The 22,469-nt window shown below is 51.3% G+C and overlaps 2 protein-coding genes across 8 annotated transcripts in view; one reads left to right on the plus strand and one right to left on the minus strand.

Annotated features, from left to right (window-relative positions):
• Positions 1 to 16,592, plus strand: part of ZHX3 (zinc fingers and homeoboxes 3) — a 50,401-nt gene extending 33,809 nt beyond the window's left edge. Inside the window, exons 3-5 of one of the 4 annotated variants that reach the window (XM_040608755.1) lie at positions 682 to 1,322; positions 6,384 to 9,319; positions 10,821 to 16,592. In XM_040608755.1, the coding sequence (XP_040464689.1) occupies positions 6,544 to 9,319; positions 10,821 to 10,831 (2,787 nt within the window). In that variant the 5' untranslated portion in view covers positions 682 to 1,322; positions 6,384 to 6,543 and the 3' untranslated portion in view covers positions 10,832 to 16,592. The other 3 variants (XM_040608756.1, XM_040608754.1, XM_040608757.1) reach the window with 3 other exon arrangements.
• Positions 16,593 to 17,110: 518 nt separating this feature from the next.
• PLCG1 (phospholipase C gamma 1) overlaps positions 17,111 to 22,469 on the minus strand; it is a 48,879-nt gene continuing 43,520 nt past the window's right edge. For 2 of the 4 annotated variants that reach the window (XM_040609055.1, XM_040609054.1), the window contains exons 27-32: positions 21,612 to 21,760; positions 19,600 to 19,714; positions 19,264 to 19,425; positions 18,845 to 18,933; positions 18,042 to 18,226; positions 17,111 to 17,730 (exon numbers count right to left, since the gene is read on the minus strand). In XM_040609055.1, coding sequence (XP_040464989.1) covers positions 17,688 to 17,730; positions 18,042 to 18,226; positions 18,845 to 18,933; positions 19,264 to 19,425; positions 19,600 to 19,714; positions 21,612 to 21,760 — 743 coding nt within the window. In that variant the 3' untranslated portion in view covers positions 17,111 to 17,687. Of the gene's footprint in view, positions 17,731 to 18,041; positions 18,230 to 18,844; positions 18,934 to 19,263; positions 19,426 to 19,599; positions 19,715 to 21,611; positions 21,761 to 22,469 lie in introns of all 4 variants that reach the window. The other 2 variants (XM_040609053.1, XM_040609052.1) reach the window with 1 other exon arrangement.

The raw sequence follows: 22,469 nt of genomic DNA on the forward strand, positions 1-22,469 counted from the left end.
GACTGTACCCGCGTTTTCAAAGCCAGGCTTAAGCTACAAAGCACCCTGACCAGTCGACATAAAGAGAAATTGTTCCTTAATACAAATGTTGACTGTGATGCTGCTTGAAGCTCAAAACTGCTGATATTTCTCTGTGTGTTTGTACATTCGTGCAGTGCAAAATACTGAGATAACGAAGAGGCTTTTCTTGCCTGCGTGGCTTCTCTTGGGTTGCGTTTATTTTATTGCTGGTTGCTTTCCTTGCTCTTGTTGAGAGCACCTGAATTTTGAGTGCCCGCAGTGTTAGTGTGGTAGAAATCTACTCTGGAGGGGCAAATCTCATTTACTGTTCATTCATGGGAACTTGCAGTCCCGTATGGGATTAAACCCCAAAAGAATTAAGTGTGTCCCAAACTTCATCTCGGTTGTGGACCAGGCTCTGGGTGGCAGATGGTACCTACAGGTGCCAGCCTTAGGCGAGGGCATGGCGTGAAGATGTGCACGGGAGCCAGGGTGATGCTCTGCTGCTGGCATTTTTAGGCTGCTGGAGATGGTCCCATCCCGTGACTTCCCTTCCAGCTGCAGGCTTTGCAGATTTACTCAGAGAGGATGCTGAACCCCAGCTAGCTGGGTTGTACAGCCGCAGACTGGGAACAGAGGAGCTCAGCCCTGCCAAATCTTGCCTTTTCTTCTCTGTTACAGAGCCATGCTGGCGCAGCTAAAAGAGAGGTCCTGTCTGCACTCGGGAAATTGGGATTTGCTCTGGAGAGGTGGGCTGTTCCCTCTAACTGTGTCTGTATTGAATCACAGGGATGGAGCCTGGAGAGGTCTTTGCTGAGTTGCTGGAGCATGTCCATCCGTATAGCTTGTCCATGGGATGGATTAGCAATAGCTGCCCTATTCCTGGCAGGGAACTGTGTCCCCGTCCCTGAAGCCTGTTGGTGATGCTGCTGCATGCCCTCTCCCCGTGTTTCGTTATGCTTTTGTTGTAACCAAAGCCTGTGACTCCAAGTCCATGGCAATGAAACCCAGGTGAGAGCTAGTGTCAGTGTCTGGCTGGGGAACGAGCCTTTGCCCCTTCTCACCTGGGTCTAGAAAATGTAGGAGCCTCCAGCCTTCCTCTCCTGCCAGCCTGCACCAGGCATGTTTTGGCAATAAATTAATAAAACTGGTAAAACTCCTGTATGATTTCTCATGAACAGACTCCAAATGCAGAACAAGTGTTAATGCCCAGCCCCAGGACTACCGTGGCTGGCAACAGGAGCAGTCGTGGGGCTGTGCCCCATGTACGCCTGCACTCGCTGCTGCGTGGACCTGTTTGTCCTCCTCTCCCCAGCACCCAGGTAAGTGCACCCAGTCCCAGGCTATGGAGCTGGCACCCAGCTCTGCCCAGAGCAAACTGGGAGGCTGCCATGCTGGGGAGGACCTGCTGTGAAGCACGGTGAGATGCTTGGTGGTTGGAAGGGGAAGGTGGCTCAGCCCATGTGTCTGGGTGCTGCAGAGAGCACCCACTCATTTGTGCTGCCCACAGGGATCTTTTATTTACTGGTCTTTACTTGCTAATTACCGGCGGGGAGTTGGGAAGTCATGTGTGGGCTTCCCAAAGATAGATGTGCATCTTCTGGGCTTAGCTGGAGGTAGAGCCTAAAGGGGAGAGACAAAAACTCTTAAACATCAATGTTTTTTTCCTCCTTTGATTTTTTTATTATTTTTTTTTCTTTTTCACCCCCCATATTATACTATCAGCTGGGGCCTGCAGAGTTTCAACTTAAAAACAAACTGCTATTATTTAAAGTGCCAATATTGTACTTGGCTTCCTATGAGGCAGAAACATCACCTTTGTCTCTGACCTGGGGAGTGTGTCTGCCTGCCTAGCAGGACTGCAAATGTTGAGAAAACTGTTATTTTACTTCTATTTTGGTGTCAATTTTTTTTTTTTTTGACTGAGCATTCACTCTTCAGCAGAACTGCATCAAACACCAGAGGCCACAGGAGAGGACGTAGCCATCCTATATATCCGCGTGGAGCCTTGTCCCCTGGGTGGGCACCCAGGAGCTGGCTGGTCTGGGGCAGAGAAGGGTGGCTGTCCTGTTGTCCCCATGCCCGGGCAGTGGGACCGGAGCTGCTGTGCCCGGCTATGCACTGGCTGGCCGGTGGTACTGCCTGGTGGGTTTTCTGGTTGTTGTTTCTAGGCGAGGTTTGCAAAAGGTCGCAGAAATTAATCTTCTAACTGGGGACCTTGGCACTGCGTGGAATGAATGTTTTGCATTAACAACCTAACTCGTTAATTCACTGAAACATTTAAAACCAAACCAGTTATATCCAGCCAAGCTGGAAAAAGCTGAAAGTTCATACTCAGCAGTGCAGATTTCGAAACCTCCCTTTGTTAATCTCTGCAGAAGTAAATTTTCTGAAATTGCTAAGCTCACTTTGACCAGTCTCGGCATTGTTCTCCTCAGCCGAGGCAAAGCTGCTCTGCAGAGGGTTAGTGGTGTGTACCTGGACCTGCCGATGGGGATGGGAAGGCTCCTGTGCTGGGGAGGAAGGAGGGCTGGTACAGCAAGTGTTACAGGAGGAATGCTCGCAGCAGCATTGTAGGTTTTGGGCTGTCTCTAGCAGAAATGCTGTGTTATTTTCATAGGTTGGGCTCCCAGGTTTCACATCTTCCTCCTCTGTTATTATTTTCTGAATTGCTAGGGGTAGTACTTGTGCTCCTTGTACTGGTCTGTGAGCTGGGGCTGGGTCGCTGGCGTGGGGCTTGTGCAAAGGCCGGGCTGCTTGTCCCTGTCACAGGAGTGGGGTATGCACAGTTGTCTTGCTGTCGTGTGAATGAACAAGCATCAGCCCCAGGCTCAGTTCCTGGTGCTTTAGATAGGAGAGAAACATACCCCCGGCCACGTGCTGGGCTGGGACCCAACCTGGCCAAAGGAGCCTTTGGGCTGCCTTGCCTTCCAGCGTTAGTTTCTCTGGGAGCATCACCTGGGACAGAATCGGTTTGACTGCTTTAAGTCAGCTTTCCCTCAGATCTCCAACAGCAGTGGCAGGTTTAGGGGCACAGGCCATTTGACTTGCTTACTCTGCAACCTCACTATTAAATTAGCAGGTATAAATTAAATGGGAAGCATGAATTCAGGTACAATCCCATTGTCTTCCTGGCTGGTAGCTGTTCCATTCAACTAATGTCTCATTGCTCTAGTTAATCGTAAAATAAAACATAGGAAATAAAGTTCTTCACACACGGCTGTACAGATTGGTCTGGGGCGTTTGCAGTGGTGGTACACTGAGCTCTGTTGTAAGCCTGTTTTTTAATTGATTAATTTTTCTGCCATTAATTTACCCTATCCATTAAAACAGCCTCACTTTAATGACAGAGAAATCGGTGAATTATCCATTCTGTTATATATTAGTGGTGTATTAAAGTATTAGTGCATTCCAGAAGGTGAGCAGTGAATAAAACATGCTCCGAACATGTGGTTATGCAACTGTTCTGTGGAAATGAAACGGACAAACAGTACACTTGATTAATTTTTTTTTTCCCAGTAAATTGGCACTGTGATTCACTTCCAGCTAAATTTGCAATCTGTGTTCTCAGGTGGCATTAATATTGGAGCCCCAGCAGGAGAGCTGTGGTGGCTGGGGCCGCTTTGATTGCATTTTTAACGAAAGTTGTCGGAGAGAGCATGGAGCTTGATGCAAATGTGCTGGTAAATGAAATGCAGAGCTTTTAGGTTCTCCGTAGGTGGGTCAGGCCATTCACATTTACCCAAGATAATAGTGACAGCATGCTCGGGAGAGGCTCTCTGTTAACATGGCACAGTGGGGGTCTTTGTGTACCTCCCTTGTTCTGTATCAAATTTACTCTGTTGACAGATAAAAATAATCCTTTCGATATCTGCAACTCCATGAACACTAGGTAAGCTCCGTCTGGGACTCGAGCTGTCTCAGTAATGGAGGCTCTGGAACTGCATCTCTCAGGAGTTTGCTGGAAACGAAAAAGCTTGCAGAGGGCTCACCAGTTTCTCCCTGGCCTGTGTTAGAGCTGCAGAATAAAATTAAGTAAGAATTCCCTTTTACCTTTTCTTCCCTGACATGAAACTCCTTTCAGCCTTTAAAGCTATGTTTTGTAGCCTTCAGGCTGGTCTTATTGTTGTTTTTTCCTAATTGATTCGACTTGGAAAGGTCATCGTACCCTGCTAGATTGTGTAATATTTAACTTAGCATCAAAAATGAGGATCTTGGGATTGGTGTCAAATGGATGCTGTTCCCCTCCGAATAGCAAAGCCCATTCATAGTCATCCAAGTATTCGACTTGTTAATGCTAATGACTAACTTTCTGGCCCTCTGCAGAGGGAAAGACTAACCACGAAAAGGTGGGATGAGAGTGGCATAAAGCAGGTATTGAGAGCGTGCAATTCACACTGTCTAAATCCAGATCACAGCTTTAATACCTTTTTTATTTATAGATTATTTTTTAAAATGTTATAATTTCTAGCTTTTCATGAAGCTTTAGCATAGCAAACAGCCTTTTCTGATGCCAAGTTCAGTGATGACTAACACTATTTACAGGACTGTTTTGTAATCTCAGATCAGCCCACATTAACGGGAAGTTACGTTTTCCCATCAGTCTTTTAAACGGTGCCTGAGAGTTGCTGAGGCCAGAATCGGCCATCCAGGCTCTCCTGTATGGAAAAAATGATGTCAGCTTTCAGAATGATTTTTTAAAGAATTTCTAATTAAGTTAGGGAGGTCAGATTGTACTTCCTCCATTTGATTTTTTTGCATTAGGACCTTTCATTCCTCTGTTCTAAAAGCTACCGACAAAAATAAGCAGAGGAGGTATTGCATAAGCACCACAAAGTCATTTGCCTGATCTGCATTTCTCAGTGCATGAGATCAGCTCAGAATATCTGATATGAGAAAGCTACTGGTGCACAACTGCTGTAACTGATAGGAGTTACCACTGTGAGTCATCTGGTAGGATGGTAAGTTGTTTTTTTTTTTTTAAGTTCAAGTTTTTATGAGTGTTTTTATAAAGCTCCGTCGCTGTTACTGTAAATCCCAGGAAAATCTGGCACAGAGTCTTTGTAATGTGAATCAGTGTGTCCATATGCTTCCAAGTGACCTTGCAATCTGGAAAAATACTGTTTTATCCCTGTGTTTAAAAGAAAAAAACAGCAGAGTTGTTGTCTAAAAGGCTGACAGGAGGGGTTAAGGCAGAGGTGTTGCACCCTTCGATGTGCTGCCTTCCTTGTCTTTGGGACCTGTCACCAGGCAAGTGGCTCCTGGTTTCAGCTACAGCAGACAGCTTTGCTGCCCTCGGCCGTGATCTCAAGCACGGAGCATTTGCTGAAGCTACATCAGGCCAGGAATAAGATCGTGGCTAATGCCCCAGCTAGCTCTGGCTTTGTACAGGCCAGGGCAGTTTGGGAACTGCTTTAGCTTCAGGACAAAAAAAAGAAGAAAAAAAAAAAAAAAGAGAAAGTTGTTCCTTTTGGGTTTTTTTTTCTTTTTTTTTTTTTTTTCCCCTCCCCAAGTGCGACAGATTTCTGGTCACCCCAAGCCCAGCAAAATGAGCTTGCGTTGCAGAGAAATTACACTTAGGAAATACCCGCAGTGCACTGAGTTGTGTGAATGCCAAAAGCTGCAAAGGTGGTGGGAGGGGAAGGCTGGGAGCCAGGAACATATGTGTGATGCTGCCCTTGAGTTTTGGGCCCTTACCTTCTCTTGCAGCTCCAGATGAAGACTCAACAGATGCTGTTAAAACAGTAATGAAGTGTGCATGGGGTGGGGAGGGTATCTCACAAATGCTTTGCAGGCTTGCTGAGCGAGGAGTGCTAAAATACGGGGACCGGGCTGCAGATGCCTTGCTCCCCGCAGCTCCAGGCATCTCTGCAAGCAGAGGCTTTTGGCACAGGCACGGTGCTTTGAGCTGGTGAGAAACTCCCCGACAGGATGGTTGAAAAATGCTGATTTTGAAGAAATTGAAATGTTCTGTGGGGAACGTGTTGATTTTTCATCAGGTTTTTCTGATGGAAAGCAGGCAGCTTTCCCAGGGTGACCCTGCCTGGTATTGCCTCCGACACGCTGCTGAGCCAGGGAGCCCAGGCACTGCTCGGCCCATCGAAACACTGGTGAGGGGTCTTGGCAGGGCAGGCTGAAGGGGGATTTGGGTGGTTTTCCTCCTCAAATGAGAATTTGATGCGGGCAATAAGAAAGACATATTTGTGTGTTCATTTTTAAACAGGTAACTCATAGGCTGTATGTGCTAAATCCAAGGTCAAGTTAAATTTTTCCAGCGAGAGAGGCTGAAAATGATTTATCGAGTAAAACAGTTAAATACCAGGACAGTTGTGCTTTGTCTAATGCCAAGGGAACTAACTCCTCCTCCTTCTCCTTGTCCTCAGGTTCAGTGGCAAATATGAACATTTGTCAGCGTTTGACAACAACTCCTTGGGACGTCATGAAATTTCTGGAATCTAGGCCACAGAGCACTTGCAGCAGTGCTTTTTAAATTTGAATTTAAATTAAATGGAAGAAAAATAATCATCTGGATCGATCGTAGTGATGGCTAGCAAAAGAAAATCCACAACTCCCTGCATGATACCAGTAAAAACACTGGTGCTTCAGGAGACTGAACTGGATGCTGTAGAAGAGGTTCGTGAAGGAACGCAACAAGATGCTCCTGTGGAAGGGCCAGCAGCTGGTGATACTGGTGCCAGTAACAGCAATAACGGAGCTTTGTCTAACGGGCACCGTGGTGTTGCAGATAGCGACACTTACATCTGTAAGTCTTGTGACTTTGGATCTCAAGACGTTCATCACTTCTTTGGGCACTTGGATTCTGAGCACTCAGACTTTAGCAAAGACCCTGCGTTTGCATGTGTTGCATGCAAGTTTCTGGCAAACAGCCATGAAGGGCTCTCTCACCACAATGCAGAGTCGCACGCTGGTGAAACGAGTTTTGTCTGGAGGGTGGCTAAGCAAGACAATCACACAACTGTGGAGCAAAGTCTCTGCGAGGCCGCCAGCAGCCATGATCTGCCGGGAGAGGTTGCTGAAGAAGGGGCAGACGGTCAGTCTGAAATTATCATTACCAAAACCCCCATCATGAAGATAATGAAAGGTAAACCTGAGGCCAAAAAAATCCACACGCTGAAGGAGAATGTGTCAAGTCAGCTGGGCAGTGAGTCGGAGGCAAAAGACGGGGAGCATTCATTCCCAAACGGGTCTGTGCCAGCCAGCCAGCCCACTGCAAGTTCGACAAAATCATCTCATATAGCGAATGGCTCCATCATAGGAAACGTGCCTGTTCTGCAGGCGGGTGTTGCACAACTTGTGTCACTGCAACAGCAACCCCCGCTACATCAGCAGCTACCTACGTCCAAGTCCCTTCCCAAGGTGATGATTCCCCTGAGCAGCATTCCCACATACAACGCTGCCATGGACTCCAACAGCTTCCTGAAAAACTCTTTCCACAAGTTTCCCTACCCCACCAAAGCTGAGCTCTGCTACTTGACCGTGGTGACGAAGTACCCAGAAGAGCAGCTGAAGATCTGGTTCACTGCCCAGAGGTTGAAGCAGGGCATCAGCTGGTCACCAGAGGAGATCGAAGATGCCAGAAAGAAGATGTTCAACACTGTTATTCAGTCTGTGCCGCAACCCACCATTACAGTTTTGAACACACCGCTGGTTGCGAATCCTGGGAGCGTACCCCATCTTATTCAGGCAACTTTACCAGGCCACGTGGTGGGGCAGCCGGAGGGGACGGGGGGGCTGCTGGTCACGCAGCCCATCATGGCAAACGGGTTGAAGGGCACTAGCTCCTCCTTCAGCTTGGCGGTGACTTCTGTCCCCAAGCCACAGCCGGTGGCACAGCACAGCACGGTGACCTCCAGCAACACGTCAGGGGTGAAAGTGGTCAACAGCGCCCAGTCGCTGCTCACTGCCTGCCCGGCGATCTCCTCGCAGACCTTCCTGGATCCCAACATGTACAAAAACAAGAAGTCCCACGAGCAGCTCTCAGCCTTGAAAGGCAGCTTCTGCAGAAACCAGTTCCCTGGCCAGGCCGAAGTTGAGCGGCTGACAAAAATCACGGGCCTGTCTACCAAGGAGATTCGAAAATGGTTCAGCGATAGGCGGTACCACTACAGGAACGTGAGAGGCGGCCGAGCCGTCTTCCCCGGAGACAGCGCTCTTGATTCCTTGTCCGAAATACCCTTCGATGTCTCACCCAGAGGAGCTGAGCTGAGCCCTGCAGCGGCGGCGGCCACGCCGGCCCCTCACCCCCCGCCGCGGCGGCAGTCATGGCACCAGGCGCCCGACTTCACACCCACCAAGTACAAGGAGCGGGCGCCGGAGCAGCTGAAGGCCCTGGAGAGCAGTTTTGCCCAAAATCCCCTTCCCGCAGAGGAAGAGGTGAACCGCCTGAGGGGGGAAACAAAGATGACACGGAGGGAGATCGATAGCTGGTTCTCGGAGAGGAGGAAGAAGAAGGTGGCAGAGGAAAATAAGAAAGTGGAGGAGGCGGCTCGGCAGGAGGAGGAGGAGGTGGAGAACGGTGGTGGGGAAGGAGAAGACTCCTTGGATGAGCTGAGGGCTGCGGGCGAGAATGGCTCAGTCGATGCCTCTGGCAACAACCCCAACTCCATGGAGCGGAAAGTGAGTCCCATCAAAATCAACCTGAAGAACCTGCGAGTGACTGAGTCCAATGGCAAAGGTGAATTACTGGGGACCGGCGCAAATGAGAAAGGGGATGGCAGCTCCAGCAGGCCGCCCACCCCTCCAAAAACCAAACTGAACTTTAAAAAAACGGCCCAGCAGCGGCACCTGCTGAAGCAAATGTTCGTGCAGACCCAGCGGCCCACGAACCAGGAGTACGACGCCATCGTTTCCCAGACGGGTCTGCCACGGGCCGAGGTCATTCGCTGGTTCGGGGACAGCCGGTATGGCTACAAGAACGGGCAGCTGAAGTGGTATGAGAACTACAGGCGGGGGGTCTTCCCCCCGGGGCTGGTGGAGGTCAGCCCCGCCGGCCAGGAGGTGCTGGAGGGCTACTACGAGAAGCACAAGGGGCTGCGGGAGGAGGACGTGCCCGGGCTCTGCGAGCGCTCCCACCTCAGCGCCCAGCAGCTCAAGGTGTGGTTCGCCGTGAAGGCGGAGGAGGAGAGCAGGGGGCCCGGCCCCGAGGAGGCCTGTGCCGGCAAGGCGGCGGGAAGCCGCAAAGGGCCGTGCGAAGCCAGCTCAGAGGTGTCGGAGAGCGGCGAGTCGTGGGAGCCGGGCGGCCAGGAGGGCAGCGCCGGGACCCCCGATGCCCCTGGCCCGCCGCCCGCTGCGCGGCTCGGTAAGGCCCCCGCCTCGGGCAGCGCCGGCCGTGCGGGAGGGTCTGGGCAAGCGCGGGGCACTGGCCGTTTGCCATTTGGGAAGCGGAGGCTTTAGGCGAGGGTTTAGTGTCCGGTCCTGCTGTTCGGGATTTAGCTGAGGAAGCAGGGAGGAACTCCCTCTGGGGAAGGGGGGTGAGGGAAGGGGGGTGAGGTACCGCTGCCTGCCTGCCCCCGCCTGCCTTGGCACTGGCTGCTGGCTCCGCTCAGAGGCCAAGTCCTGGCTTTATTTTAAACCGAAGTAAAACCAGCGGGAGTGCCTGCTCCCTTTACCCACCCCGGGGGAAGGTGGCCCTTGGGCTTACGCATGAAGGGGATGGGCGTTTGGGGAGTAAGAGGCCTGGCTGCTGTGTCCCATGCCACCAGCTCCTTCCGTGCTTCCCCCTGGCCTCGGGCTGCGGCCATAACCCCCGCCTGCCTGTGCGGGCAAGAGCCTCCTCCCTTCCCTCTCCCACCGCCAGCTCTCCAGATGTGAGCATCCTTGTTTGGCTTGTGGCAGGGCTTGGCTGATGAAGATGGAGGCTGCAAGGAGAGAGAGGACGTGGAGGACTGGTGTTTACGGCTGCTGGCCCTACCCCTCCTCCAGGACTCACTTTTGAAAGCCGTGTGCGTGCGCGTGTGGAGGAGAGGAGAGCTGGTTTCCAAGCCCTCCGTGGGCTCTTCAGAAGTGCAGCTGGGGGCCGTTTCCTCCCTGGCGGGCTTCCCACCAGATGGGGATGGCCGAGCGCTGGCCCAGTCCCGCCGTGGGCTGTGCAGCCCCTCGACTGCTCCATGCACGCAGCCCCTTGCTGGCGTGCTGGGCAGCTGGGATCTTCTCCAGCCACGCTGCCTTGCTTTGGAGCTTCCCCCCACACCTCTGCCGTGGCTGCAGGCCTTAAAAAAATAAATAAATCACAAAAATCAACTACAATTCATTGCTTCCCTCCCCCGTCTAATTTGGAGGAGGTGGAGGGTGGGTTTGAAGCTGCCCTTCTTGCATCTGAGAGGTCTGGATGTTGCCCCGTGCACTCTGCTGGGCAGCGGCTGCAGGAGCAGGCTGGGCAGGCGTTGCAGTGGGAGCGGTGTGGGGAAGGGTGGTGGGCCGGCTTTTGTGCCCATGTCACGGAGATGGCCATGCTACTAGCACCCTCCGAGTGTGGCTTTATGCCACCCAGAGCGAGGTTGGCCCGTCACCCCTGATGGCACAGAGACAGGAGGTGCTCAGCAAGGGTGCGTGGCTTTGGACCGCTGCAGGCTCGGTCCCTCCTTAGCCCTGCTGCTGGCCAAAGCCCAGCTCCACTCTCATGAGGACTTTGGGTTTCCTCTGAATGGAGCTAGCCATTCTCCACAGCTGACTTCATCGAGGCTCCCAATTTTGCCCATCCAAAGCACTCCTGCACCCCTTCCTCCCCACCCAGCACCCCAGCTGGGTGGCAGGCCCCTGTGGTGAGCTGGCATGTCTCTGACACCTCTGTTCTTTTTCAGAAACAGACTGAACTCAAACCACCAGCCCTGGAGGATCCACTCTTACCCTTGAGAAGAAGTTTTTGGTCTTTAAGAAACCCATGGGCCGGCCTGATCCAAACCTCAGGAGCAGGACATGGTGATAAAGCACTGCCATAAATGAGACCTTTGAGCACAGCACATGAGAGAGCACGTGTGCAAAAACTGGGCACTTAGTGCAGAGCTCTTGGTGGCCCAGCCGAGGAGATGGCTGAGAGCTGGCAGAGGCGGGGGCTCAGCTTGCACCCAGGAAATAGGATGCTCTTGTTTGCTTTACAGTGGACAGACTTTCAGATTTCATATTCATATACCGATGCCTACAGCTGCCTATACAAGCATAACAAATCTCAGACATTGTGTAAACAAGGTCATTGCTTAGATATGGACTATCATGGCACAGTACTTTTTTCTTTTTTTTTTTTTTTTTTTTTTTTCTTTTTTTTTTCTTATCTGTCTGTTAAGGTGTTTGTTCTCTAAAGGTTGGCATGGCTGCATATATCCTCTCCGCCCTTTCTGGTCCTTAAGCCCTGGCAATGTAGGGCTTTGCGGGCACACAAGTGTGTGTGTGTGTGTGTTAGGAAAGGAAAGGTGTCTGAGAAGAAAACTGCCAGTCTTGCATTGAAGTCCAGTGGGAGTTGAGTGAGATTTTCATCCCTGTGGACGAGGTTAGATTTAGCATCGCATACTCTCCAATAAGGAGCAGGTTCCCAGGCCCAGACAACCCAGGTGATGGAGTTTGGTGTCATTTGTCCCTTGCTGGCTAGAATATTTTCCCCTGCACTCTTGGAGACTGACTGTAGCAGGCTATTAAATCTCCAAGGCTCCCTTTAATCACTGAGAACTAGCATATAATAATTTTTCCATCCTGACCTGGAATCCTTTTCATTGTTCAGAGAGAACAAGCTGTTCTTCAGAGAACAAACACAGAGAGAATACGTAGCGTTGCTGTGCAAGTGGTTCAAGTCATTGTCGTCTCCAAGGGATTGGCGAGGCAGCAGCTCTTCTGCAATCAGGAAGTTTCCCTGTTGCAGCACTACATGACAGATCCTCCTGCAGCAGCGCTGGTAACTTCAAGTGTTTGTTCCAGTCTTTTTTTTTTTTTTTTTTTCCCCTCCTCTTTTTTTTTCCCATTTTTTCCCCAGTCCATCTGCAACAGTTCTGGCGAAACAGCAAAATAAATTTCCCATTTAACCTTCCTGTTTGCCAGTACCTGTACATTTTTTATGTGCCCATGTTGTCTTGGGTGGTTGCTGTGTGATGCAACTATTTGAAGATTTTTTTAATATTCTTTTCTAACAGAAAACAAGGTCTGGAAGGGAAACTCTTGAGCTGAATATTCCAGCCAAATGCTGTGTCAGACCATTCTGTCACAAGCTAATCAAATCCCAGCTCAAAATTGGTTCCATGTCTTGCCTTCACTGTTGCTCTTGGAAGGCTATTCCAGAACTTCAGTGCCTTTGAATGGTTAGAAACTTTATTTAAATTTCTAGTTTGAATTAATTCATGGCTGGTTCATTCCTGGTTTGTTTTGGAGCCAACATTGTCCTTTAACTTAAATAGTTTTTGGTGTTTATCCGCTGATGTATTTATGGAGAGTAGTCATAGCTCCTTATTTTTGCCAAACTAACTCAGCCAAGCTTTTTCAGTAGAAGGTTTTTATTTAGTGAGAGCTTTTTAATGTGGGAGACTTTATTGTTGGTGGTAAATGATATTTATTAGAAGGGTGGGTAGCAAACCCCAAAGGATCGGATCCAGAGATTTACAAAAAAATCTGGTTTAAAAACAAAAAAGCTCTTTCAGAACCTCTTCCAAAGATGGTGTCTGATTTCTACCTTTAATTGCCCTTGCTTTTCCAATTCTTTCTTCGTCCCCTGTTTAAGAGGCCGCCTTGCTCAACTTTATCTGCTCAGGGCTTTACAAGAGTGAGGGCTTTCTCCCGCCTGGCGGTACGTGCCTGCATGGTAGGTGCCTGCGCCTGAGCTCATGTCGCTCCGCTGGCCCATGGTGAAACCCACACGGCCAGGAGCAAGCATTTGCTTCAGAAGGAGATGACCTGCACCCTGAAGAGAGCCGGGGTGATGTGCTCGGAGGCAGACACCCACCCTGCAGCCATCCCTTGGCAGGCTGATGAATCCCCCAAATGCTTCGAGCAGGGGTGGCGTTGACCCAGAACACCCTGCTGTGACACCAGGCTCCCTCAATTTCTTTCTCTTTGGAAGCACTAGTGCTGGCCACGCCGTGGCTGGAGGCATAGCTGGCAGCAATCCCCCCTCTGCCTCGTGTCACCCAGGTGGGCAGCAGCCCCGCGGCCCTCCTCTGGGAGAGCAGGGGTGGGTGCGCTGCGGAGACAGCCAGAGCTCCAGGGGTTCACCCTCACGGGCACAATCCTGCACACCCCAAAATGTTCCAGGCGAGGGGAGAATCTGGGTGGTCCTAGAGCCGGAGGTAGCAGATCTGGGAGTCGTGCGGCCCAAGAGTATGAGTGTATGTACGGTGTTACCTTCAGAGAACAAATACAGGTAGGTCAATTTACTCTCTAGTGTCTATGTACATGCAGGTTTATTTAAGTACACATATATACAGTTCAGATATGCCATTGATTCTTTATTGCATTAAGATGTACATTAAAAATGTACACTTTTACTAACTACTTGCTATATAAACGTGTTGGAAGTGTAGTTTGCCCATTCAAGGTGATTTTCTGTGGGATTTTTGGTGTACACTTAAAGGTCTATGGCTAATTGGAAGAGTGATCCCCGCTCCATCTACAGAAATGCTTAAGGACTATGGTATGAAATGGTCCCTTCAAACCATTTTTCCGTGCAGTAGCTGGAAGTTTTTGCACTTGGATTGTATTCGGCCAGTTTTCCAGAAAAACTGAAAAGAGAAGTCTTGTGAGCTAGAGGGAGAATTTCCCAGTGTACACAGAAAAACCAGCCTTGAGGGTTGGAAGCTGCTGAGGTTTTTGAGCTTTGTCTCCATGCATTCATACAAGCACAGCAGGAGTTTTCTTTCTTTTGGGTCGGAGGAATTTTAAAAAGTGGTTCCATTCAGACTCCCCTCGGACGCAGCAACTGGGCTGGCAAGCCCCATTGCGTGGGGAGGGTAAGATTTAGAGACAGAAAAACAAAAAAGTAATCGAGTTCCCTTTCTAACTCCTACATTCCTTGTTATCTGCATTTTTAGTTGACTTGAAATCTCCATGAAAGTATAAGCTGAAGATTTTTAAGGGTCTGTGGTCCTCTGTTTCCCTATTGCATCGTTTTTGAAGCTGAGGAGAAGCAGGTGTCCTCTCCAAATAGATTCAGGTTTTGGTGCAGGACATTAGGAATGTGTTTGCATCTGAAACTGAAAGGAAAAATTGAGAGGTGGCTTGACAGTCCCAGCAGCAGCTCTTCTGGTGTTAAGAGGAAGTGTCACCACAGTTCTACAGCGTGTGAATATTTATCATCATCTAATCAAAGATGACTATATGACTTGAAAGGAGGGGTGTAAGAGAGAGGTCATGTAGCCAGCATCAGCAAGGAAGGGAAATGAAATTTTTTACCTCCACCCACCATGTGTGAGCTTGGGCTCGACAGGCACAGTAGTAACTATCATTTTTAATCCACGTGAATCTTGTTACTTACATCTCTGAGGCTGCTTAGATTAAGGACACAATCCAATTGCTTAATAACCTGAAACGCTGATTTGTGCTGTACCTGGCTTGCTCATGTAAGTGGCTGCTGGTTCTCCTGATGCAAGGAACAGTTACTTCATTCATTCATGTCAGCAGGCCCTGCCATGAGATTCCTAGACATGGCTGTGTGTTTTATTTGGGTAGCTTATTTTTCAGCTCCTTAATTAACATCCTGGAGACCGTTCTGGGGTTTTTTTCCTTTTTTTTTTTTTTTTTTTTTTTGAGCAGAATGCTAAAACCCCGATAATTCAGAGGCTCCTATTTCCACTGGCCCGCAGCCGAGGTGACAGGATTGAGCACAGGTGATTGCTTCGATGCATGGCATCCAGCAAATGCCTGCAGAGGTCCAGCCACAGGTATTTAGCACAGCAGCATGTCCCCTCCCTGCCAGGGGCTTGCGTTGGTCACCAAGAGAAGCCCACAGCTGAATGCAGAACCTTAACCTGCTCAGGCGATGCTCGCACAGAAGCTGGAGCTGCAAGGAACCTGCTTGATTAATTTTTGCTAGGTGTCCCCTGTCTGTTCAGGAGGAAAAGGAGGCTGTAGAAGGCTGGTTTTCCATTTGGGATGGGGTATTTTTTTTTTTTTTTTTTTAATGAGAAGCAATGATTTTTGGTCAGGGGTAGAAGTGTTGTATTCTGTCTTCTCTGCAGCCCCTCTCTTGGAGACATTACAGAGGTAACCTGATCAGAAGGTGATATTTGGAGGCTGGGTCACTGGGAATCAGAAGAGAAAGATGATTTTCAGCACTTAGGCAGAAATGAGAAAGTTAATACAATGATGCACCTTCCAGTCAAGTTGATAGTATTTAAAACGGATGTAAACTTCGCTCTCCTGTTGCCCAGGTAATTTTGGCTTTGCTCTTGTCAAATGAATTGGTGGCCTGATGTGATTCAGCTCATGGCAGTAAGCTCTGTTGTAATTTCTCAGTTGATCATAAAACCAGCAGGGTAAGATTAGGCAACACTGCAAATGGAGGGGGGGTGAGACACTTGCAAGCTGTACTTCTTTTTATCAAGTTTAGTTTCTGCTGTATGTTTTACTGGCAGTGGTCCCTGCCAGGAATGCTGGATCAGCGTCGCAAAACTTTAAAGCAGAGCAAGGGAGCTCTGTTACCTAAGCAGTGATATTTTTTTTATTTCTTTTTTTGTTTTCATGTTATCACCTGTTCCAGTAAAGAGTGCTCTGTTGGCTGACATTGGCCATATTTTGATGGCACAATTAAAGCCACTTTTTCCCTGTACTGGTGGAAGGTGGTATTAGGAGGACTCTTGCTTACTGGTGCTAGTGAAGGTTGGGCTAGGAATCCACGGCATAGAAAACGTCTTGCTAAAATTGCACTTTCTCTCTGCCCCATCTGGCTCGTGGTGGTGTTATGGGTACGTGGCTGTGATTCCCCTTGCACATACTAACATTGCACTAAAAGAGAGACTTTGGGAACAGTGTGTTGATCACTTTGTTTCTCAGCAGACCACAAAGTCAGCCTAACGGGGTCTCTTTTTTTTTTTTTTTTTTTTTTTAATTATTATTTAGAAATCATGCTGGTGCTGAATGACCTGGAATTTTTGCTTGGATTTATCCAAAGGAAAATGTAATTGTAGCTGCAACGGGACCTTTCATAAGGGTGGCCGTGCAGCTAGGGAGCAGAGCGAGGGCTCTGCTGTGTAAACCGTCTTTGTACCAGGGAGGTGTGGGGGGTTCCAGTGGGGTTATTATTGTGTTTTTTTTTAAGACCACAATTTTAGATGGTCACCTTGGCAATCGTGTGAGACAGGAAATAGTTTTTACTTTTGGTAAAGGTTTTCAAGAGGAAAAAAAAGTGAAGCTGCCTGTGATTGTGGGCTGTAGCTATTACTAGGGCTAGGGTAGCTTGTACCTGCTATGGACTTTACCTGCTCTTATTCTGAGGGCGAGAACTCCCTGTAGCAACAATGCCACTTCTGAGAAGTGAATGGCAAGTTTCCCTTCCTTTTGTATATGTGGATGTGAGGGTGGGCGAGGGGAAGAGCTTGCTTGTACAGTTTGTTGAAATGAAACCAGACATTTTTGGTTGTTCCTAAATAAAGAGCGTAAAAGATAAATGTGAGTTGACTGGTGATTGCACTTAGGTTCGGGGAAGTCCATGATGGTGCCCTTGTGCCCAGTGCTACCAGCGCACAACAGCGAGAACTGCCCTGTGCATGGGGAGGGCTGTGCCCTGCACCCCAGCTGCTTGGTGGGGAGTGGGGAATGCTCAGTCACAACCCTCCCATTTGTTTTAAAAGCACGACAACTTACCTGCAGGGTAAGACCACAAGTGACCGACCCAGCAGCATGCCAGAGCCCAAATACCTTCGTCCTAGGAGCCCTTCTGCAGCCTGGAGTAACTGCTTGTCCCCAGTCTGGTTCAGAAAAGCATGGTGAGCTGTAGCACATACCCTTATTTTACCCTTTTGCGTGAACATTAAACCTGGGGCTCCTCCTGGTTATTTCTCCCCCCAGTAGCTGCAACGCCCAGCCTAAAGCCAGGAGGATGGGGGGAGCAGTGCAGCCACCCCAACTCCCCCCTGAAACACCAGGGGGGCAAACTGCCAGACACCTGAGACACCACGTGTGTAATACTGACACTTTTATTGTCGTTTAAAGCTAGAGCGGCCTTGTAAATGTAGAGTTTCACTACTGGACCCATAGGCAGTGGCTATACAGGTAGGTAGATGCGATGCCGCCAGGACAGAAGATATCGGCTGCCTGGGTGGCTGACGTGCCCCCTCGCCCAGAGGATGGCTGCAACGGGGCCTCCGGCAGCGGCGCAGGAGCGGGATCTCCGGGAGCACAGGCGGAACAGCGACGGTGGAGGGCTGGTTGGGGTTTTTTGGGTCTCTTTCTGTGTGATTATAGACAGTTTCGTCTCTCACCTCGGCGGCTGGCAGGCTGTACGCATCGCTACGCTTCGTTAAGGGCTTGGTGGTGAAGGTTGGTGGGTGTTTGGGGTTGGTTAGGGGTTTGGGTTTTTTCCAAATTTTTTTTTTTTTTTTTTTTTTTTTTTAGTTCTCCACTCGAACACACTTCAGCAGAGAAACTGGAAAAGCTGCCTGAAAGTAGGCCATAGCAGTGCCGTTTCCATAGAAACCAGTTCACAGCGTGCCGTGAGATTCACAAGCACTGGAGGTGCTTTCGCCCGCCGAGATGGGCTACAGCCGGTTGTCCCCGTTGACCCGGGTCCTCCGCAGTACCCTGCAGGGGGCACAGAGAAGGGACATGGCTCAGGCTGACCGAGGGATAATGATGGGCAATGCCAGTGTCAAAAGGAAGGAGGAAAGCAGGGGCTCAGCTCCGTGTCCCACCCTCCTCCCAGAGAACCCAAAGCAGCGATTTCCCAAAGGACGGGCACAACTTTCATACTGATATTTAGAGTTTTCATGCAGCAAACAAGGCTGCAGCTCCGCTCTGGGTTACCGGGAGGCTGTTTGTCTGCCTCCACCAAGGAGACTAAATGCTGCGGGGGGTGTCTCGTGCTGGGAGGAGCTCAGTGAGTGCTGGCACACCTTCGCTCCCGGCTCTCAAAGTGGTCAGCTAGCTGCTCCTGCGACACTCGGAAGTCCTCAAAGGGCTGCTGGTACCGCGACTCGAAGGACCCCTCTCTGCCTCTGCTCGCCAGCAGCTGATTGGAAGCATCCCCTGCTCGTTCCCGTAAGGCTGAAGCACTGAAGAGGTTTATTTCGCCATTCTCCTGCTTGGATCAGACAAAAAGAAAAAAAATACAGTAGTAAAGGGCTTGGGATTTCAAAGCCTAAGTCTTCTAGTAAAAGCAGTCCTGGTGCAGGGCCCTGCAAGCTACCACGCAGTGTGTCCAGGGCTCATGGGGTCTTAGGGTTTGCAACATGCAGCTGTTCTGTCTTTAACAACCATCACTGGCTCACACCAGCATCATTTTAAATGAAGAAATAAACATCTGCCTCTGAAGGAGCCCTGCCCTCTGCTTATGCCAACGCAGACAGCCCCAGGCCAGCCAGGCTCCGTGATACTGAGCTGTAACTTCCTCAGAGCGCAGACAGGGACTGGAACGGAGCAAATCTGCCTCCTTTAGCTTTTGCTGCAGGGATTTCCCAGCAGGTCAAATGCAGCCCAGGCAGGACCCTGCCTGAAACGCCCTGACTCGCTGCAGGAGGCAAAGCCAGCACTTGCCATCCCACCCAACCCTCTGTGCATCACTACAGAGCAGCACTGGAAACTCCGCCAGGCAACGCTGAGCATCGCTGCTCCGAACGGGGCAGCACCCAGCAGGGCTCGCTGCCTTTGCTCCTCAGCCCTGCAGCAGCGTCACCTTCTCGTGCGTGACCCACCATACCTTGCTAGGGAAAATGTCTATCTTGACGAGCAGGGAAGCCAACTCCAGGTTCTCGCTGTAGTTGTTCTTCAGGGGTACAGCTCGGAAACCTGTGGCAGAGACAGCACCGGCATCACTTGTAGCACAGGCACGGACGTGTTGGTCCCCTGGCACAGAACTCAAGGGGGTCTTCTCCAACCGCCCTCCCCTCCCCCAGCTCCCCTCAAGTGGCAGTTGGCCCCAAGGGGTGTTAGGAATGGCTTCTTCCTTCCTTTACCTGGTTGGGGCTGTGACCTGTCATGGGGACAGGAGGGACTGAGCCAGCCTGGGGACTGACAGCATCCTCCTGTGAAACTCTGTGGCTCCCAGGCTAATGATGCAATTAGCAAACTGGTGAGGACCACCACGACACCCCCTCCTGGCTTCCCCAAGTGCTTTACCCGTCTTCAAGCCTTTCACCAGGAAGGTGGCCTGAGCCAGGAAGTTCTCATCGCTGAACATGTCTTCCTCGTACACCACGAAGCGGAGGAAGGCAAAGTCGGGGTTGCTGACCTGAAAGTGGAACTGCTTCGGCGTCCAGAGAGGGTTCAGGCCGTTGTCGGCTAGTCACAAAACACCACTGTCAATAGGCAGCCCCGTGCCCCTGCCGCCCGCCTCGGCTGATGCTGAGCTGATGGACAGCACGGCAGCCCCCAGCCCAGCACAGGCTCCGCGGCTCACGCTGCGGGCAGGAGTGGTGGTACACCCCTCTCCCTTCCCTTCGCTAACCCACTCACCCACGATCTCTGTTTTCTGCTTGGCGTTGTCGTACTCGGCGCCAGACACCTCCACCTCCACAAATGGACAAACAATTCCCCTTCCATTTTTGGGAAGATGCCGGGCTCCCAGGACCTGGGCAGAGAGCAGGAGAGACTTGGTAAGAGATGGAAGCAAAGGAAAAAATTGTGTTTGCATACCGAGACATTTTCTTTCCAAATAAATCAGCCCGGCTCTGCTGATTGGAGAGAGAAGAGATGCTGACAGGCAGCCCAGCACAGCCTGCCTCTCAGAGAAAACCAGCTCCCACCCCTGGAAGCTGCTACGGTGTTACTGATCACCAGTTTGACTTGTAAGCCATAAAAAAAGGCAGCTGAACTGCCCCAGGTGCCTGTCTGCCGCCTGTACAGCCAGCCCTGGGACCACCGCATCCATCCCCCAGCCTGCCAAGCTGGAACTGGGCTGCCAAGCTGAGCCGCCTCCCCCTGCCTGGAGAGCTATGCTGGACACCTCCTTCTCTGCCGAAACTTTTTGGCCCTCCTGCCTTGGCTTGACGAAAAGGAGCAGCTCTGCTGCTGCTCTGCCTCCTGTTCATAGCACAGTCTGTGCTCCACTCAAATGACAACCTGCTTCCTTGCAGGAGAAAGAAATCCCAGCTCCCTCTTGCCAGTGGCCATATGTCACTCCAGCATGCTGTCGGCACGCTGCTGTTGCAGGGGAAGGACACGCTGCCAATGCTGGATCATGTGCTTTGAGTCATGCTGGGCTCGGGACGGCTTCTCCATCCGTGAAAGCTGGCTTTGGTGGGGACATCGGGCAGTTTTGCCAGAGGACAAAAGGCTGAGCCTGTCTCTTAAAGGAGACAGTGACAGGCTGTGGCACAGGGACTCTTGACACCTGGTGGTTGCAGCTGCATCTCGAGATGCAGGAAGACTTTGGGAAACAGGCAGTGCAGGGAAACAGCGCCAGGGATTTTTAGGGAGACAGTGGATCCAGAGTCAATGGCGCAGATGGGACACGATGGGGCGTCCTCACTGAAAAGGTCTGTGGCTCTCTTAGGTGGGATCATGCCAAAACAGAGGTGGCCTCAGAGGAGCAGTTTGGGTGTGCTGTTGGAAACCTGTGAGCGCCCACAGGCAGGATCTCCTCTGCCTCCTCCCCAAGGTCTGCTTGAGCTGAAAAGACTTGCAAAGGAGACTGCTGACCCTCAGCTCAGCTCCGAGACCACCAGGGATGCCTGTACAGGCTAGTGGGACAGCCGCTGGTCCAAACACGAGGGCCATCTGGTTTGGCACAGTCACAGCCTTCCCATCCCTCCAGGGGCTTTGCCTGGCGAGCTGTCCTGTACCCCTGCAGAGCCTCTGCTGTGCAGCTCTGTGAGCTGACACAGGCATGGTCCAGCCCCAGTCCCACCATCTGGGAACAAAAAGATTTAACGAGCATCCACAGTCCATCCTCCACTACCCCCTACCAGCACATACACACTCTCTTATCATCATCACCAACAGTGCAACGCACACCAGGCCGAAAAGTCCGCTCTGACCTTGAGCTTCTTCCCGAGAGGGGCCATGAGCAAGGCGGCATGGAAACATCGAGACCAGAGCAACTGAGTGACAAGGAGGGGACAAGGCACAGCTCTTGTGTTATCCCGTTGGGAGCCATCCTGCGGGCAGTCCCAGCCAAGCTTTGGGGACAGGGATGCCACCTCCGCGGCTCAGGGATGCCACCTGCTGGCACAGGCCCCTGGGCAGGAGGGGTCCTGGGGGAAGCACCCAGGGGTGCTCCTGCTCCTGCTCCTGCTCTGCAGGCAGCCGGGGAGGCTGGCAGCGCTTCCCTCAGCAGCATCCCTCGGGTACCCCACTTCGGCAAGGGGTCTCCGAGCCTGCGATCCCAGCCAGGGGCTGAGGGCTTTGGTGAGAAGCAGCTGCAGACAGAGGCCAGGAACATGGAAAAACCATTCTATCACCCCAAGCTTGGTATAACCGCCTGGATACGACCCTGTCTTCCTCCCACGCTGGGAGGAGGTACTGACCTCAATGGAGATGGAGAGCGGCTCAACACCCCGCAGCGTGCTCTTGTCGAAGGGGTCAAAGATGTCATCCCGCATGTTGGCTGGCTGCAAGACGTACCCACACTGGCCGCTGGACATGAACAAGGCCTGGTTCATCTGCATGGGCTTGTCTGGAGAGCACAGGCAGGAGATGGAGGGAGGAGACCCTGTGCCCCTTCCACGAGCCAGATCGCCTGGATTATTGGTGCCTCACGGGAAGCCCTCTGCAAGGGGACCTGGCCCATCCCTTGGCAATGCCTCGTGCACCATGGCCTCACTGCAGCCTGTGCACGTGCTGGGGCCATGGGGTGACTTTCTCATGCACGATCTGCCCAACTACCCAGTGCACCACAGGTCACCTCCTTCTTTTCCTCCCTCTCCTTTCAGCTTTCCTTGTGCTGGCTCTGGCATTTGCCAAACCACCCTGCGAGATGCTCGAGTTCACAAAAGGAATGGAAAAGCGGGAGAAAAAAAGAGGCAGGTAGTTTTCTGGTGGGTTGGTGAGCTGAACAGGCTCACAGCAGGGTTTGGCAAGGGCCAGGGAAAGGGGAAAACCTGGCAGGAGCAGGACTGGAAGCTGGTGAGCAGAGCAGCGAGCTTGACTCAGACCTTGCAACCAGCTGGTGTCCCAAGGCTGGGGCTGCACTGTCCCCCTTTGGTACCACTCTGCTGCCCTGCCAGTCACCAGGGACCTCAGGGGAACTCCCTGCTTCCTCTTCATTTCATCTTGTCCTCCTGGCACCACAACCTCCTGGCTCAGCCTAGCTCCCTTGGCCAACCCAGCCCTCTGCAGCACATTTCCCCTGCAGCCCGGACCTGAACACTGGGTCTTGCTCCCTG

This window comes from Falco naumanni, chromosome 10, assembly GCF_017639655.2.
Source record: "Falco naumanni isolate bFalNau1 chromosome 10, bFalNau1.pat, whole genome shotgun sequence".
Lineage (NCBI taxonomy): Eukaryota > Metazoa > Chordata > Aves > Falconiformes > Falconidae > Falco > Falco naumanni.